The sequence below is a fragment of the Thalassophryne amazonica genome, chromosome 9, assembly GCF_902500255.1.
Source record: "Thalassophryne amazonica chromosome 9, fThaAma1.1, whole genome shotgun sequence".
Taxonomy (NCBI): domain Eukaryota; kingdom Metazoa; phylum Chordata; class Actinopteri; order Batrachoidiformes; family Batrachoididae; genus Thalassophryne; species Thalassophryne amazonica.
The window spans coordinates 34024579-34044831 of record NC_047111.1 but is presented as its reverse complement, the minus strand read 5'-3'; the positions used below and the strand labels follow the sequence as shown (position 1 = coordinate 34044831).

The window sequence follows — 20253 nt, the reverse complement described above, 5'->3', positions numbered from 1 at the left end:
TCTCTGTAATAAAATTTTATGGTCAACAGTATCAAAAGCAGCACTGAAGTCTAACAGAACAAGCACAGAGATGAGTCCACTGTCCAAGGCCATAAGAAGATCATTTGTAACCTTCACTAATGCTGTTTCTGTACTATGATGAATTCTAAAACCTGACTGAAACTCTTCAAATAGACCATTCCTCTGCAGATGATCAGTTAGCTGTTTTACAACTACCCTTTCAAGAATTTTTGAGAGAAAAGGAAGGTTGGAGATTGGCCTATAATTAGCTAAGATAGCTGCGTCAAGTGATGGCTTTTTAAGTAATGGTTTAATTACTGCCACCTTAAAAGCCTGTGGTACATAGCCAACTAACAAAGATAGATTGATCATATTTAAGATCGAAGCATTAAATAATGGTAGGGCTTCCTTGAGCAGCCTGGTAGGAATGGGGTCTAATAAACATGTTGATGGTTTGGATGAAGTAACTAATGAAAATAACTCAGACAGAACAATCGGAGAGAAAGAGTCTAACCAAATACCGGCATCACTGAAAGCAGCCAAAGATAACGATACGTCTTTGGGATGGTTATGAGTAATTTTTTCTCTAATAGTTAAAATTTTGTTAGCAAAGAAAGTCACGAAGTCATTACTAGTTAAAGTTAATGGAATACTCAGCTCAATAGAGCTCTGACTCTTTGTCAGCCTGGCTACAGTGCTGAAAAGAAACCTGGGGTTGTTCTTATTTTCTTCAATTAGTGATGAGTAGAAAGATGTCCTAGCTTTACGGAGGGCTTTTTTTATAGAGCAACAGACTCTTTTTCCAGGCTAAGTGAAGATCTTCTAAATTAGTGAGACACCATTTCCTCTCCAACTTACAGGTTATCTGCTTTAAGCTACGAGTTTGTGAGTTATACCACGGAGTCAGGCACTTCTGATTTAAAGCTCTCTTTTTTAGAGGAGCTACAGCATCCAAAATTGTCTTCAATGAGGATGTAAAACTATTGACGAGATACTCTATCTCACTTACAGAGTTTAGGTAGCTACTCTGCACTGTGTTGGTATATGGCATTAGAGAACATAAAGAAGGAATCTTATCCTTAAACCTAGTTACAGTGCTTTCTGAAAGACTTCTAGTGTAATGAAACTTATTCCCCACTGCTGGGTAGTCCATCAGAGTAAATGTAAATGTTATTAAGAAATGATCAGACAGAAGGGAGTTTTCAGGGAATACTGTTAAGTCTTCTATTTCCATACCATAAGTCAGAACAAGATCTAAGATATGATTAAAGTGGTGGGTGGACTCATTTACTTTTTGAGCAAAGCCAATAGAGTCTAATAATAGATTAAATGCAGTGTTGAGGCTGTCATTCTCAGCATCTGTGTGGATGTTAAAATCACCCACTATAATTATCTTATCTGAGCTAAGCACTAAGTCAGACAAAAGGTCTGAAAATTCACAGAGAAACTCACAGTAACGACCAGGTGGACGATACATAATAACAAATAAAACTGGTTTTTGGGACTTCCAATTTGGATGGACAAGACTAAGAGTCAAGCTTTCAAATGAATTAAAGCTCTGTCTGGGTTTTTGATTAATTAATAAGCTGGAATGGAAGATTGCTGCTAATCCTCCGCCCCGGCCCGTGCTACGAGCATTCTGACAGTTAGTGTGACTCAGGGGTGTTGACTCATTTAAAGTAACATATTCATCCTGCTGTAACCAGGTTTCTGTAAGGCAGAATAAATCAATATGTTGATCAATTATTATATAATTTACCAACAGGGACTTAGAAGAGAGAGACCTAATGTTTAATAGACCACATTTAACTGTTTTAGTCTGTGGTGCAGTTGAAGGTGCTATATTATTTTTTCTTTTTGAAATTTTATGCTTAAATAGATTTTTGCTGGTTGTTGGTAGTCTGGGAGCAGGCACCGTCTCTACGGGGATGGGGTAATGAGGGGATGGCAGGGGGAGAGAAGCTGCAGAGAGGTGTGTAAGACTACAACTCTGCTTCCTGGTCCCAACCCTGGATAGTCACGGTTTGGAGGATTTAAGAAAATTGGCCAGATTTCTAGAAATGAGAGCTGCTCCATCCAAAGTGGGATGGATGCCGTCTCTCCTAACAAGACCAGATTTTCCCCAGAAGCTTTGCCAATTATCTATGAAGCCCACCTCATTTTTTGGACACCACTCAGACAGACAGCAATTCAAGGAGAACATGTACCAGAAGAAAAATAGAACACCTTTGACAATCTGCTTTTTTCATTTCATGAAATTTGTTGCCATCAGAAATTTAAATTTCTTCTAAAGCACTACAGAGCAGGGAGGTCACTCAGACGTGGAACAGAGACCCCCACAGTCATCATGCAGTGTGAACCAGCCTAACTTTACTGGGCCTCGACATACCGGACAGAAAAAAGAACGTGATGCCCTGACTATGTGACAAAGCCTTTTATAATAACTATCGTGAGCACTACAGTATGTTGTGCTGATGTGGTGGATGACCCTCACCTGTCCATGACTCCAGCTCATGTGGCCCCGCCCCTTCACACAGCTCTCCAGGCGGATGGGGCTGCCTGACACAAAGTGTTTACTCTCCATACACATGCCGCTGCCCACATTACGGATCTACAACACACACACAAATACACACGAACATAGTGCAGTTACAAGCTGCCACATTGCTGCTTTTCAGGCTACTTTCATTCTGCAGTGCCTTGACACAAGCAAGGGCCTAGACTAGTTATAGTTTGGCTCCCAGATGTGCACTTCTGGTGGTACATGTAACCATGCATAACAAGGAGAAACCTTTTCAGACTGCAAATATATTTCATCACTTTTCCTCAAAAATGGAACCATGGCAAAGTTTGCTGTCTCCATCTCCACTCCAACATGCAACCTTGTTACCTTCAGCTCCCGCTTGTGTCTCATTTTTAATAAGTTCCAATTACTGTGTGAAAAGTACCTGTTTACTCTTTTGCAGCGTACATTTTACAGCCATTTCTACTGCGTGCATTCGGGCGTGGTGAGCTCCCATGTCTTAATTTTCACTGTCAAAGCCGACTGTACTTTGTCACTTCAACAGGGGAGGTTTTCAACAGGTTTTTTCAGATTTTTAGATGACAAAGAGGCCTACAGACCAATATCGCACACAGTGTTGTACAGTAACGAAGTAAAAATACTTCACTACTGTGCTTAAGTACGTTTTGGGAGACTTTACTTGAGTTTTTTAATTCAGCTTAGTTTCACTTTTACTTCACTACATTTCTGACCTTAATTGCGTACTTCTACTCCGATACATTTTCTACGCGCCATGCTGTTACTCGTTACAAAAAATAAACACACACACACACACACACACACACACACGCACACACACACAAAAAAGTCATGTTTTCAGCCAGAGACACCACTGATTACTAGTTACTGCAACAAAGTCAGGCCGATTTGTCATGAGGCATGTCCGGTAGACTTTTTTGTACTTGCGCACTTGTGGGGTGTTTGTCAGGAAAATGATAACTTCTCTACATTGATTACAGACCTGCAGCAGGTCTGTAATCAACTTTTCTGCAGCGCAGCCTTGCTTTGAACCTTGAACCAATCGAAGAAGTGATTCGCTGGTCGAAGTAGTGCTTCGATCCACGATTCGTGGATTTTATTTCATTTTATCCTAATTTTTTATAGTAATATTTAATATTTTTATATTTGTCATACTTAAGTACAATAAATACTAGATACTTTAAGACTTTTACTTGAGTAGCATTTCAATCGGTTACTAGAACTTCTACCAAAGTCATTTTTTTAATGGGTATCTGTACTTTTACTTAAGTGTGATTTTCCGGTACTTTATAAAACACTGACCAGACGTTCTTAACAACTTCTGATCATGTTTGAAAAGTTTAAGGACCTTGTTTTATGCCCCGTACAAAGCAGCCACTTTCCAAGTGACACAGTTGTCATTGTCATCCCAGCACCCACACTGCTGAAATATCATTGAAGGGTTCAGTTTCATCTGGTAGAACCAAAAAAAAAAAAAAAAATGTTTCAATGCAGTTTACTGTGTTAATGCCATGTTTACAACTCGTTGGTCTGTGGACTGTTTTTTAAATCAAAGTCAGTTTGCACTTTCACAACTTAATTTAACCATATTAATTAATGGTGCCTATCTGTCAGCTCAGCTAATGACTTTCATTCATCTCTTATCTCCGGTGCAGTCTACTTGTAATGACAGGAATGTGATACAAAATAAAAGTAAAAATGACCGGAAAAATGATTTATAGTATTTATACTTTAATAACTGTGGTTTGAACTAAACTTTTATGCTGGCTGACTTGTCCCCTGGGTTCACAGGTAAGGTGTACCCAAGATGGGACTTGCCACGGGATGATCAAAGAATGGAGGCTGCTTGTGCCTGTTGGGATACGAGGCAAATAAGTATGTGATCCACTGTCAATGTTGCAAGTTTTCCCAAGAAAACATTGAGAGGTCTGTAATTTTTATCATAGGTACACTTCAACTGTGAGAGACAGAATCTTAAAAAAAAAAAAAAAAAAAAAAAATCTGAAAATCAAATTGTAAGATTTTAAATAATTAATTTGCATTTTATTGCATGAAATAAGTATTTGATCACCTACCAACCAGCAAGAATTCTGGCTCTCATAGACCTGTTCGTTTTTCTTTAAGAAGCCCTCCTATTCTACACTGTTTGCCTGTATTAATTGCACCTGTTTGAACTTATCTCTATAAAAGACACCTGTCCACACACTCAATCAATTACACTCCAACCTATACACCATGGCCAAGACCAAAGAGCTGTTTAAGGACACCAGGGACAAAACTGTAGACCTGCACAAGGCTGGGCTGGACTACAGGACAACAGGCAAGCAGCTTGGTGAGAAGGCAACAACTGTTTGTGTAATTATTAGAAAATGGAAGAAACACAAGATGATTGTCAATCTTTCTCGGTCTGGGGCTCCATGCAAGATCTCACCACGTGGGGGAAGGATGATTCTGAGAAAGCCCAGAACTACATGGGATGACCTGGTCAATGACCTGAAGAGAGCTGGGACCACAGTTGCAAACATTACATTAGTAACACACTACGCTGTCATGGTTTAAATCCTGCAGGGCACGCAAGGTCCCGCTGCTCAAGCCAGCACATGTTCAAGAACCGTTTGAAGTTTATCACTGACCATCTGTAAGATCCAGAGGAGGTATGGGAGAAGGTCAGGGAAGGTCAGGGAGCTCAAACTCAAAAGCTGAAAGATCTGGAGAAGATCTGTATCCAGGAGTGGACAAAAATCCCTGCTGCAGAATGTGAAAACTTGGTCAAGAACTACATGAAATGTCTGATCTCTGTAAATGCAAACAAAGGTTTCTGTACCAAATATTAAGGTCTGTTTTTCTGTTATATCAAATACATATTTCATGCAAATTAATTATTTAAAAATCATACAATGTGATTATCTGATTTTTTTTTTAGATTCTGTCACTCACATTTGAAGTGTACCTATGATAAAAATTACAGCCCTCTCCATTTGTTGTAGGTGGGAAAACTTGCAAAATTGACAATGGATCACATACTTCTTTGCCTCACTCTATGAAGGAAATCGAGTGAATGGAGATGAAAAAGGTGTTTGCAGGAATGTGTTGCTCAACAACTTCATTTCAGGGAGGTCAGGAGGATGACTGCTGTTGATTCTTTGTGTGCAGATCTCATTGACAATGACAGATGACAACGTGACTGTACATGCTGATAACAACAAATAATCTCATACATAATAAGATTTCATAGGACTGCCTGGCTTCAGTGAAAAAGTTGATGTCCAACAACGTCTTAATATGAAATTATGACAAGATTGCGATGATGGTCAGTGGTCCTGTGAAATACAAGCATCAGTTTAGCCACCTACCGTTAACCTTTTACTCGTGTTATTCGTCATGATTATAAAGTAAAAAACCTTGGGGTGAACTATGATCTCACACTGTCATTTGACTTGCACACTGCAGACATCACTAAGGCATCTTCCTGTCCCCTCCGTAATATTGTGAAGATTCAATCTATGCTGTCTATGGCTGATGCAGAAACATTGATTCTTTGTTTCATCTCCATTGGATTACTGTAATGTCCTGTTCTCTGCCTTGCCATAGTCCAGCATCAGAGGTTTCCAATTAGTTCAACATACTGCTGCCAGAGTTCTGACTAGGAGACAAATGTTTGATGATGTTACTCCAATTTTGGCCTTCTTCCATTGGCTTCCTGTCCATGCGAGATTTGAAGTTTTCGTTATTAACATCCAAAATATTTCATGGACTAGCACCTCCCTATCTGGCTGACCTAATTAAATCTTATGTACTGCCCTATGCTCTGCATTCTCAGAAGGCAGAACTGCCATGTTCCAAAGATTAAGAAGATGTCAGCAGGCCACATACCTTTCTCTTACCATGCACTTGTTCTGTGGAGCAATTTGCCTGCTGAGATAAACCAGTCTGATTCTCTGGAGTAATTCAAGTCCACATTAAAGACCTATGTGTTTTCCCTTTCATATGACTAACATGTTGTTCTAACAAACCATTTTTCCTCTTCTTTGTTTTTTTTTTTTTTTTTTTGCTACCAATGGAGAAGGTTTCAGTCTCATCATATCAAAAATGTGGGTCTGTGAATGAAGCAAAAGGCTTGTGGCCAGCAACCACATTAGAATCCTGTCTGTTACTCTGTTGGTTTACTGCTGGGAAGTGCTGTTTTGTGTTTTATTAGTTCCGGCTGATTGATTCTGCTCTTTCTCTGTTTGAGGTTCTGTTATTGGACTTTTCGAGGATGGTTATGGTAGACAAGAGCTCCCATTCATGCCGTTGTTTGAGAATGCAGGCTATCTAAGCACATAGTGTTAGGGAGAAGCTTGAACCTTAATGCCATCTGAGAATATATTTGGACAATAACTACTGTTCACTATAATTAGACGTTTTCTGTTCTTGTTTTGCATTTTTGTAAATTCTTTGTGGTAGCTAAGTGGTTTAGAAAGAAGGTCAAGAAATTGATTTCATGACCTTCACTTGTGGCCTTTAATGTGTGGAGTTTGCATGGGTTCCCTCTGGGTGTTTTGGCTTCCTCCTAATCCAAAGACATGATGTAAAGCACCTTGGAGTGACATATGTTGTGATTTGGTGATATATAAATAAACTGAATTGAACTGTTTTGAAATCCATGTTATAACCAAATCACACTAATTATAACAATAATTATAATACATTTTATTTAAGGGTGCCTTTCATGGAACACCTTACAATACCCACATTAAAACATACATGAAAATAACACTAATAAAATCAAAACATTAGGAAGTATACCAACTATACAGTGGATCAAACGGAATATGCAACACAAAATAGATGGGTTTTGAGACCAGATTTGAACAGTGACCTAGTATTGCGAAGGTCAGTTCCAAAGCTGGGGAGCAGTGCAACTGAATGCTCTGGTCCCCATGGTAACAAGGCCGACAGATGGAACAGTGAGATGGATAGAAGAGGAATATTAAAGTGAACGGGCAGTTGTAGCGAGGTGAACTGAATTAGACAAATATGGAGGGACAAGGATGTGAATGGTTTACATGTCAGAAGCAGTATTTTATAGCGTAGGTGGAATTGGGTTTAGTAGAGATGTAAAGTTGGGTGTCATCTGCATATTTAAGGAAGTCAATACATCCCCTTTCCCCCTATGCCTTGCTTTGGGCTCAGATCCCTGTGTAAATATCAAAGTGGAGTTGGACATGCCTGCTATCCACTTTGCTCTATAGATCATAAGGATGTTCCAAGTGCAAGGCCATCCATATATCATTTTCCATGTATCTTTGGAGGTACATCAGGAAGGGAATCTCGTGTGAAAGTTGTGCCAAATCAGCATGCACAGTGTAGTGCATGGCCTCGATTCGCCCTAATTAAATAAATACATTAATGCTGTCTCAACAAAAACCTGAGTTTGAACTGAAGACAGAGACTGTGTTTTCACACTCAGTTGAGAAATTCCTAAGTCCATCTGGAGATCTGAAGATAAGCTTGGCGACATCCCCCACGGGCTACACCATGGCTCACAGCAAAAACAGAACTGCAACTCAGAGTTCTTCAAAGGAGCTCTTGCTTGCTTTATCGGTTAAATTTCGGTCACTATGAATTACATGAAGTTCCCCAGGCCCAAAGAGCTGACCTTTTATGGCCTCACGCCAAGGCCAGAACCTCTCAAGACTGCAGGAAGATCCCTTCCACGATAAGACCTGGTCATAAAACTTTGGGCTTTGACAACCAGCTATTATCTTTAGGTTTAAGTAAAAGAAAAGACCTTTATATAAAAACTTCTAACTTATATACTTATATAAACTTATATAAAAACTTCTAATGTTGTTTGTATTGATTAATCAAACAAAATGCTTTGCATATAATCATTCCTTGTAATAGATGTGTGTTTAAGTGTGATCTTTCTGCATTATCAATATGTTGATGTTTATCCAAAGGATGTGTTTAAGTGACTATAAATAATGTGCATCCATTTGAGTGTCTTAGAACAAATAGTATGCCAAAATAGTTAGTGTTTAAATAACTGAATCATTTTTTGGCTGCCTTTGAGCACATGAAGATTTCTGTGAGATTACACAACCCGAATGGGCAGAGTTTAGTGATGTCAGTCCCCTTTATCTCTCTTCTCTCTCTCTCGTCTTGCTGTCCTCTCTCTCGCCTTCTTCTCTTCTCTTAAATGCTTAACTTTTATTTTTGGGTTAACAAGGCCCCATGCTGAGCTAACCTAAAGCTACCACGAGGCATCCATTCATTGCTTTATTCTTGTTTCAATTTTTTGGGGAATTTTAACCTGACACTTTAAGGTGCGTCAAGTCTTTCAACGTTTAAGAGAACTTCCAATCTGAACTTTTCAAAATAATAGTGAATTTACAGAAAAGTGACTTTCCTTTTTTTTGGAAATGTACGCTGCTTTTAAAGTTTTTACTTTTTTCTAAATTCACAAAGACTTTTAATCTGGCTCCAACAAACTTTTTAAAAGCTACCAAAAACCATTTTCAACAAACACCTTTCTCCTCTGGGGTCCAGCAAGCTGACGACCTGACTGCAGGCAGCCATCCTGTCGGTGAAGCCAGCCTTTGGGATCACCCGGGGAGACCACTCAGTTAACCCCTGACCTAAGTGAGCACACTGCAAAGAGCCTCCATCAAGATGGACGGACGGGTCATTCGAACCACCTTTTTAATGAACCGGCTAAGTGACACAGTTAAAAGTTCCAGAAAAAGGGTTTTGTTGTCAATGGATGCAAAGTGGCTTCTTCTTTATGAACATATTCATGATTGTTTAATAATAATTTTCTTAAAATTAATTGGCTTCAAATGTCATCACTAAATTCTAATCAGATTTATTTACTTAAAGTCTTTAAGCTTTCAATTTCAATTTATTTTCATTTATATAGCACCAAATCATAACAGAGTTGCCTCAAAGCACTTCACACAGGTAAGGTCTAACGTTACCAACCCCCAGAGCAACAGTGGTAAGGAAAAACTCCCTCTGAGGAAGAAACCTCAAGCAGATCAGACTCAAAGGGGTGACCTCTGCTTGGGCCATGCTACAATCATAAATTACAGAACAATTCACAGAACAATTCACAGACGAATATACAAGAAATGCTATTGGCGCACAGGACAGGAGGGTCGCCAACACAAATACAACTCCCATCTCTGGATGGAGCTGCACCTTAAACAGAGAGAAAAACAGAATCAGGCATCAGAAAGACAAAAAATACTGTATAATTTGCCAGCATTAAACAACAAGAAAAACAGAAGAAATACTAAGGTGAACGCCGGCCACTAGCCCTAAATGTCACTAAAAGACCCAGAATTTAGGTAAAGTTGAGGCCACAGCCCGCTCCAATTACTAATAAATGAATTAAAAGAGTAAAAAGCATAAAACAAAACTGTACCAGTATGCTAGCCATATGAAAGGAAAAATAAGTGCATCTTAAGTCTGGACGTGAAGGATCAAAGGATCAAAAATTACCCCAAGGTTCCTCACTTTGTCAGTGTGATGTATGACACACGAGCCGAGGCTGAGCATTAACTGGTCAAATTGATGCCGATGTCTCACTGGACCAAGAACCATCATTTCAGTTTTATCAGAGTTTAAAAGTAGGAAGTTTCTGCAGGGGTCGTGGCCAAGTGGTTAATGTGCTTGGTTTCAGTTCAGAAGGCTCCGGGTTCAAATCCCACCCCTGCCACATTTCTCCATGTAATGTGGAGTTGCGTCAGGAAGGGCATCCGGCGTAAAACCTGTGCCAATTCAACATGCAGATCCGCCTTGGATTTGCTGTGGCGACCCCGAGTGCAAACAAGGGAGCTGCCGAAGGGACTTACTTTACTAAAAGTAGGAAGTTTCTAGACATCCAAATTCTCACTGCTGCAAGGCAATCTTCTAAGGATTTTATGTGAACGAGATTACCAGCAGTTATCGGCATGTATAAGTATGCACCAAGTATGCACCAAGGGGTGCTATATAAATGGAGAAAAGCAGGGGGCCTAAGACAGACCCTGTGGAACCCCAAATTTCATGTCACTAAGGTTAGAGGTAGCGTTACTGTACAAAACACAGTGAGAACGACTGGTCAAGTATGACGTCAGCCATGCAAGGGTACTCCCAGTAATCCCAAAATAATTTTCCAGCCTATCAAGTAGAATATGATGATCCACTGTATCAAATGCAGCACTGAGACCTAACAGCAACAGAACCGTAGTGGTGTCCGAATCCATTGTAAGCAGAAGATCATTCACCACTTTAGTGAGAGCCATCTCTGTGGAATGATATTTTCTAAAAGCAGACTGCAGTGGCTCAAAGAGATTATTCTCAGTAAAATAGTCCACGAGCTGCCGTGACACCACTTTTTCCAGAATTTTAGAGAAAATGATAGATTTTAATTCGGCTGATAGTTTTTCAATATACTAGGGTCAAGATTAGGTTTCTTAAGTAATGGTTTAATCACTGCAGATTTGAAACATTTAGGAAAAGATCCAGAAGTTAAAGAAAGATTCATAATTTCCAGCACAGTCGGCCCAAGAGTGGGCCACAGGTCCTTAAACATTTTTGTTGACATAGGATCAAATAAACAGGTTGTGCTTTTTGTTGACATTACAAGTTTTGTCAGCATGCCTAGTGAGATACTATCAAATTCTGTAAATCTAGGTAATACCTCAGTAATGGCGCCCACCTCAATAGCAGGGCATAGTGGCTGGGTTTGGGCATGCTGGGATATGTTTAACCTAATGTCTTCAATTTTCTTCTCAAAGTAATCCAGGAAATCTTGTGTTGTAAAAGGAGAGCGAACTACAGGTGGTTGTCCATGCATAAGTGTTGCCACCGTGTCGAACAAGAACTTTGAGTTGTGCTTGTTTTTGTTGATCAAATCAGAGTAGTAAGTCCGCTTTGTAGCCAATAATGCAGGGGTGGCCAAGTTCGGTCCTTGAGAGCCACCTTCCTGACACTCTTAGTTGTCTCCCTGCTCCAACACACCTGAATCCAATCAAAGTCTCATTAAAATTCTGCTAACACGTCTTTCATTGGATTCAGGAGTGTTGGAGCAGGGAGACAACTAAGAGTGTCAGGAAGGTGCTCTTGAGGACTGAACTTGGCCACCCCTGCAATAATGCATGCTTATAGTCTAAGATACCATTACGCCACGCAAGGTGAAACACTTCTAATTTTGAACAACGCCATTTCCGTTCTAGACCTCTTGCTTTTTGCTTGAGGTCACGCAGATAATCAGTGAACCAAGGTGACTGTGATTTGGGGGAGCGTGGTTTTAACACAGGTGGTGCAATCATGTCGAGTGTAGTTTTGAGCACTGAGTTTAAACTATCCACAAGTCTGTCTACTGACTGGGTATTTGTCAAATGTGAAGCTAAGACATCAGGCAAGCTTTATCTCTCTTTCTCTCAACGTCTCGTTATTTAATCACTGTCCACAAAAATGAAAGTAAACTGTTCATTTCTTTATAACTGTACATAAATTGTAAATGTTTCTGTGGCTCATTTTGTGTTCAGAAGGAAACCTTTGGTCAACTGTATCATAGAATTCAGACTTTCAGACCCGAGACTGATTAATTAAATTGAGACTAATTGATTAATTTCAGACTGATAAATTAATGAATGTTTAAATTAAAGTACCTATGCTTTAAATAGGTGGTAGCCCCGTGTAAAGTAGATATTAAATAACAATTATTAAACCCTAAAATTGTTAATTATTTTGATGGCCCATTAAATGAGGTCTAGGTCAATATAATTCAATTTGGGAGTTTAACAATACTTTCACTACATAAACTGGTTGCCTCTGTGTGAGGTGCCATTCATTCCAAATAATTCAATTAATTTAATTTCGTTACATGTATTTTTGGTCCACCCGTGTGAAGGACCTGTCAATTCACTACATTATTTCTGGTGCCCCCATTGCGAGGCATGTAATTTTGTTACAACAGCCGCATCAGATTTGCTGTGGTGATTCAAAGCTAAAAGGGAGAAGCCAAAAGAATGACGAACTGAAGCATTGAAGTGGTTGGAATGGGCCTAGTTTACCTTTCCCCCATGCAGCAGCAGGGGGCTCCACTGGTGGATAGTGTTTAGGCAGATCCCAGGCTCTTCTGTCATAAACCACTTGAAGTTCTTACAGTTGAGGCGATTCCTCAGGTCTTTCTGTGTCGTCATATCTCCTGCTGACAAGTGACGGTACTCTGGTCGACGCTGGTAGACATATTCGGCATACTCATCCATCCACACCTCCACAACACGCTTCAGGTTCTGAAATAAGATGCAAGTTGTTAAAACAAGGAAGCAGGTGCATAGAGGTCCACACACTCTTTGAGCTTGTGGTCTGCAGGTAGTGAAAGACCAAAGAGAGGAAAAAACAACTTGTTCTTCAATAATTGAGGAATGAAATGAAATTATGTGTGAGTACAGTGGAATACATATGGTTCTAGCTAGTCCAAGACACCAGCACCATCCATTTCAAATGAGTGGGAAAAACTGCCACTGCCACCACTGCCAGGGCCTAGTGAACATCGACCACCTTTCATTGGAGCACAGTAAATTTTGCAGAGTAAAATTTACTCTGCTGAGATAACATTTGTTCCCAGTCCAAATAGAGTTAAATATACTCTATCACAGTGCTTATGGGAGTAGAAACACTTGATTTGACAACACGGTAGAGCTGATTTCACTCTATAATAGAGTGTATTTTACTCTATTTAGACTGGGACCAAATGTTATCCTGGCAGAGTATATTTAATTCAGCAAAATTTACTGTGAGTGATTTGATACTGAATTAATGATGATAATGTTCTGTGATCTGTTCAAGTGTAAAATGTACATGTGAGATGGTAGGAGTGTGGGAAGGGGTCTGAAGGTCAAAGGTAGTAAGGGGTGATAGCATGTCAGTGAGAAATGGAAAAAAAATGTTATGCTTGTTCTTCATTTGCATACAAGCTTGAAGCTTGACAAGTAATATTCAGACTCACTCTGCAATGACTCTGTTGTGTGTCGCCCCGGGTACCTGCTACTCTGCTCGCTCTCTCTCTCTCTCTCTCCTCTCCCTCTCTCTCTCTCTCTCTCTCTCTCTCTCTTCTCTTCCAGATGGCATTCCTTGTGGAGCTGATGAGCACACCTGTCTACAATCAACCTGCCTTCATAAAAACCCTGGTCCAACAGCTCATTGGCACCAGAAACTCAGTGTTCACGACCTGGTACCTGGCCTCTCTATTCTGATAGAAGCTTACTGTTTGTGTTCCGTTGCAGTTATTTCTGGACTCTGTTTTGCTGTCTGCTGGTTTTTGACACCTGTACTATTTTCGGTTCTGAGCAATTGTAAACTGCCACCCTCATACAGTTTCTCCTCCTCTGTAGTGACACCGCTCTCCGTCAGCTCCACTGGGGGCCACTTGGACCACGGACCACACACAACTCCACACCAGATCCACTTGGGCTGCGACTACCGGTTTCCACCGCAACGCGGGCTGGGTCTCCACTCTGCTAACCTCCAAAGCAGTATTCACCATTCACACAGCATTTGTTCTTGTACCATCCTTGTACAATAAATCTGGTTTTCTTTATCAATTCAGCCTCCCTGCATTGGAGTCTAATCCAGGTGTTTGGGGATCAAATCCATACAGAAGTTTCCTGGCCAACATCATGGACTCTGCAGGGTCAGACAAACTACAACAGGCCCTTTCCACCCAGGGCACCTTCCTGGGTCAGCAACAACAACAACTCTCTGCACTGTTGAATCATGTTCGGGACCTCTCCCAACAGGTTACACACACACCCGCACACACACACCATATTATCCTTATTAGCTGCTACAGTTGAGAAGCTCACCTCGGTCCCACCTCCTGCTCCGGTTTCCGCTCCAGTTCAACTCATACAGGCCTCCTCATCCCCCAGTTTAGTCCCAGAACCGTTTATCTGTCATCCAGAACCATATTCCGGTGATGTTGATACATGCTCTTCCTTTCTCATGCAGTGTTCCTTTGTTTTTTCCCAGCGTCCATCTCAGTATTCCACCGACCTCAGTAAGATTTATTACATCATCAACTTGCTCCGGGGGGAGGCCCTCAAGTGGGCTACTGCCCTCTGGAGCACAGAATCCCCTCTGCTGCACTCCTTTTCACTTTTTTCCAAAGAGTTTCGGTTAGTTTTCCATCACCCCCAACGTAGTCACTCAGTTTCCCAGCAGTTATTGTCCCTGAGGCAGGAGCAGCGGAGCGCTGTGGAGTATGCAGTCGACTTCCGGGTTCCCACTGCGGAGGCCGGCTGGGACTCCGCGGCGTTGCAAAGTGTATTTGTTAACAGTCTATCAGAGGCATTAAAGGACGAACTGGCAGTCCGTGATTCACCAGAATCACTGGGCCAATTAATCTCATTAGCCATCCGTATTGATAATCGGCTGAGGGAGTGTTGGCAAGAGAAAAGCCAGAAGGCTGACTGAGTGCTGCCGCTCGGATCCCTCCACGGTTGGACTGGGCCCTTCTTTCCGAGCTCCACTGCTGTGTCTATTCCCAGACCTCCAGCTCCCCCTGCTCAACTCGGCAGGGCCAAATTGTCACCACAGGAGCGCCAGTGGAGACTGGAGGCTGGAGAATGTTTATATTGTGCTGCCACTGGCCACATCCACAGTTCTTGTCCCATGCGGCCAAAAACCAACGCTCATCCTTAGACTCCGGGCTAAGGATGAGCCAGATAACATTCACGGGTGTTCAATCCGGAAGCACCCAAATCCCGGGTACTCTTTTGTTTAATGACCGTTCTTTATCTATTCCTGTACTAACTGACACTGGGGCAGAAGGGACTTTTTTTGGATCCCAAGTTTGTAATCAATTCTTGCATCCCGGTGGTGGCACTGGACACAACCTTTTCAGTGCCTGGTTTAGACGGCACTCTTCTTCCTGCCATAACACACCAAACCAAACCGGTCACTCTAGTGGTATCTGGGAACCACCGGGAGACAATCCAGTTTTTTGTGTTTTCTTCCATGTCCCCCCCTGGTTTTAGGTCATCCTTGGGTTATCAAACATCCCTGGATTGATTGGCCGACCAGGTCTGTCACACAGTGGAGCAAGGCTTGCCACTGTGAGTGTCTTCAATCATCCATTCCACCCAGTGTTAAGGTCAAGGAGGAGGTCACTTCACCTCCTGATCTGTCTGTAGTCCCCATACAGTATCACAATCTTGTTGAGGTGTTCAGCAAGGATCGTGCTCTGTCACTTCCCCTGCACCATCCTTATGACTTACTTCCGGGCGGCAAGTATCCGGTTAGTCGGCTCTACAATCTACAAACGTGAGGTAATGGAGACCTATATCTGGGATTCCTTGTCTGCTGGGCTGATACGTCACTCGTCATCCCCTCTGGGGCAGGCTTCTTCTTTGTCGGGAAGAAGGATGGTACCCTGCACCCCTGCATTGATTTCCGGGGGCTGATGCCATAACGGTCCGCAATCGGTACCCTTTTAGATTCTGCATTCAGTCCCCTGCAGGGGGCCCAATTTTTTCCAATTAGACCTCAGAAATGCCTATCATCTGGTCTGGGTCAGGGAGGGTGATGAGTGGAAGACTGCCTTCAACACTCCTCTTGGACATTTTGAATATCTGGTCATGCCTTTCGGTCTCACAAACACTCCCGCCACCTTCCAAGCTCTTGTCAAACGAATGTCTTCGGGACTTCCTCAACTGGTTTGTTTTCATCTATCTTGACCAATATCCTCATTTTTTCTCCTACTCTCTGTGAACACATCAATCAATCAATCAATCAATTTTTTTTTTATATAGCGCCAAATCACAACAAACAGTTGCCCCAAGGCGCTTTATATTGTAAGGCAAGGCCATACAATAATAACAATAAAACACATGAAGCACATACGCTTAGTACTCCAGCGGTTTGTTGGAGAACCGGTTGTTCGTGAAGGCCCAGAAATGTGAATTCCATCAGTCTACTATTTTCCTTCCTTGGCTTCATTAGTTCTCCCAACTCAGTTAAGCCAGATCCTGGTAAAGTCACAGCTGTAACTCAATGCCCAGTTCCAACATCCCGAAAACAGTACAACAGTTTCTTGGTTTTGTCAATTTTTATCGCAGATTCATTCAAAACTTCAGTATTGTTGCACTCACTTCTCCTAAGGTCCCATTCAGTGGTCCGCCTCAGCTGACAGAACCTTCCGGGATCTTAAATACGGTTCTTCACATCCCCTATCTTGCTCCAACCTGATCCGGACCGCCAGTTTGTTGTGGAGGTTCAAAAGAAGTTTATTGTCATATGCACATAGGGACATGTTCCCTGCACAATGAAATGTGTTTACTGCATTTTACCCATCCTAATTGCCAGTAGGAGCAGAGGTCGCCTTTTTGGTGGCCCGGGGACCAGCTCTAGATGTATATCCCTGCCCTAGGTCACGAGCAGGGCTGAGCAAACCTTGACCCGGCCTCATGACACACTTAACAAACAACAACACACATAAGCCGGGCCAGTACATGAACACATGTAAAAGCACACACAAGGAAAGAATTGGGAAGAAAAACCTCCATTGCTGCTGCGTTGAACCCGCAGCACCACTGGAGCAAAAAAAACCCATAGCACAGAAAACAGTCATAACAAAACAAACAAAAAAAAACACAATAGATGACAGACAACAGCCGAGACTTGGATGTGTCCAGTGTCCAGACAGACAGCCCGGAAAGGCCGCCCTTGAAGCACCATCAGGCCTTATCTGTCCATCCTGGGGGGGGGGGGTGTCCCAGTCCACCAGAGTCTCAAGGTCCCACAGTCAACATCTCAGGACTGGGAAGGGAGGGAGGCAGTGGAAGACAAGGAGGCGGGGGAGACGAGGAGCGAGGCTATCAGGAGTGTTCTTCAGGGGGAGGATTTTATCCCAGCGTTCTTGAAGGACAGCTGGTGTTTGGGAACCAAATAGATATCCAGATTAACAGACGCCTGGCAGAATCCACAGTCTGAAACTTCAGAGTGGCTCCCAAATACATCTGAATAGAGGAGAGATGTGGTCTCACAGAACGATCAAAGCGGTTTTCCCAGTGCAGGCCATTCTCCCCGAGATGGATTCCAATGTGTGGGTTGACACCCGCCGACTGAGCTGACACTGCCCTTCCAATCGAATCAATCATGTGGGGCAGCCTGGATGGTCCCAATTAATGCCGCCTCCACCTTCTTATTTTCTGGTAAACCAGTGCTGCAGCCACTCCACACAGCAGAAACCCGGTCACCACAGCTCCAAATAAGTAAACATCTTCAGCGTCCTCCACAGACAACGTGTACAGGCACATGACTTGCCACCTCCGCCAGCTCCCATCACATAACCCGCCCCATGTGTCCCGGCAGACAGGTCGGGTCCTCCGCTCCCAAGTGCCTGTGGAAAAAACAGTATCAATTGCTTTCAGAGACCACTTGATCAGATCCATTTTGCCATTTCCAGAGGAGCAGGGCTGGCAGCCTCACAGACAAAGCACACTACAGTAGCAGGAAGTTGGGGAGGGAGGAGGAGAGAAAAATGCGACCGTCCCCGACCGAGAGCAAGAAGGCAGAGGTTGGTTGGTTGGAGCTTGGTTGGTTGGAGGTTGATGCCTCCAATTCCGGTATTGGTGCTTGTCCTGTCCTCAGTGGTGGCCACAGACAACAAACTCCATCCTTGTGCTTTCCTTCCTCCCGATGGCTGAACCCCTGCAGAGAGGAACCTATGATGACCACGGACCCACGCACAACTCCACCCTTGGAACTCCACCTGCACACCAGATCACTCGGCTGCGACCACCGATTTCCACCGCAACGTGGGCTGGGTCTCCACTCTGCTAACCTCCAAAGCAGTATTCACCATTCACACAGCATTTGTTCTTGTACTATCCTTGTACATAAATCTGGTTTTCTTTATCAATATCAGCCTCCCTGCATTGGAGTCTAACCCAGGTGTTTGGGGATCAAATCATAACAGACTCCAACTTTTGGTAAATGCAGAATGACAATTTACTCAAAAAACAAAATTATATATTTCCATTTTGTATATTTATTACACAGTGCTCTGCAATTGCCTTCATATATAACACCACTTGTGTGACCCAAAAGACTTTAGTAACCCAAATGCTAGCACCAAAACAGCTCTTCCACATCAAATAAAGGTGATTTAAAGGATTTAAAGATTAAAATAATTTTTGAAAAAGGCTTTTAATTTTTTCAGGGCTATAGAGCCACATAATTTCTGTCATACAGTATTTAAAACAAATATGTTTTATAATTATGAAAAAATGAGATCATTCTGAAATTTTTATATGCAAGACATGGGCATTATGCATCTTTGGTAAATGCAGTGATGGACAACAATTTACTAAAAAAAAAATTCAATTTGCATGTTTTCATTTTGGACATTTAGTTTTTCACTGATTCATTTTTTTCTCATTACATGGCTTTTGTGAGCCAAGGACTTTTGTGAACCATTTCTAGCAACCAAAACAGTTAATCCACTTGAATTAATTTAATTTCTAATTTAACCTTTATTTAACCAGGTTAGCTCCATTGAGATTAGATCTCTTTGAAAGGGAAATTTCAATTTCAAGTTATCATTTATATAGCGCCAAATCACACAGCGTTGCCTTAAGGTACTTCACACAAGTAAGGTCTAAGCTTACTAACCCCCAGAGCAGCAGTGGATAAAGAAAAATTCCCTCTGAGGAAGAAACCTCAAGCAGACCATACTCAAAGGGATGACCCTCTGCTTGGGCCACGCGGACCCAGACACAAATTACAGAACAATTCACAAAACGAATATACAGGAAATGCTGTTGGTGCACAGGACAGGAGGGTCTTCAGCACAATTACCACACCCATCTCTGGATGGAGCTGCACCTTAGAGAGATAAAACAGAATCAGGCATCAGAAAGACAAGAAATACAGTATAATTTGTCAGCATTAAACAACAAGAAAAACAGGAAATACTAAGGTGATCGCTGGCCAATAGCCCTAAGCTTCACTAAAAGACCCAGAACTTACCTTACTTTCCGCACCATAAAGCGCACCTAAAAGCCTTAAATTTTCACAAAAATCGGCCGTGCACCCTATAATCCGGTGCGCCTTATGTGCGCACTGAATTCCAAAATCTGTAAAAACGACCGACGTTGTCTTTGACTGTCGGAATATCGGACCATTTCCCGCTGACACAGGGATGTAATACGTAAAGTACATATGCTGGCAGCGTAGAGTACGTACACTGGCAGCAATAAATCAATCGGAGAACATTACATAGTACGTAAAGTACGTACGCTGGTAGCGTAGAGTACGTACGCTGCCAGCGATAAACCAATGAGAGAAGAGTCCGTGAGTCCGTTGTACGTACACTTACCTCCGCCACTCCTCCGATAGTTACCGTATACTACAGGTATCCTGCAAAACAACATTTGTTTGTCTGACCCCGGAAAATGGCGCCAGCGAAGAGACATGCTAACGAGGCACAATTCAAACTGCAGGCTATCAGTTACGTGGTTGTTCATGGGAATAGAGCAGCTGCAAGAAGAAACAAGAAAATGAACTGCGCCAAGTTAAAAAGAGGAAACGGAGTTTCCGTGGAAACAAAGCGAGATGGCCACAGCTAGAAGACCAACTCGAGCAATGGGTCACTGAACAAAGAACAGCTGGGAGAAGCGTCTCTACAGTCACCATTCAGCTGAAGGCAAAAATGAGAGGGAAGATGAGCG

The 20253-nt window shown here is 42.2% G+C and overlaps 1 protein-coding gene across 1 annotated transcript in view; it reads right to left on the bottom strand.

The window, feature by feature from the left end:
* Window positions 1-20253, bottom strand: part of LOC117516975 (polypeptide N-acetylgalactosaminyltransferase 10-like) — a 396627-nt gene that overhangs the window by 29872 nt on the left and 346502 nt on the right. The window contains 3 exon segments of the mRNA XM_034177870.1: window positions 2495-2613; window positions 12595-12654; window positions 12657-12813. Of these exon segments, the coding sequence (XP_034033761.1) occupies window positions 2495-2613; window positions 12595-12654; window positions 12657-12813 (336 nt within the window).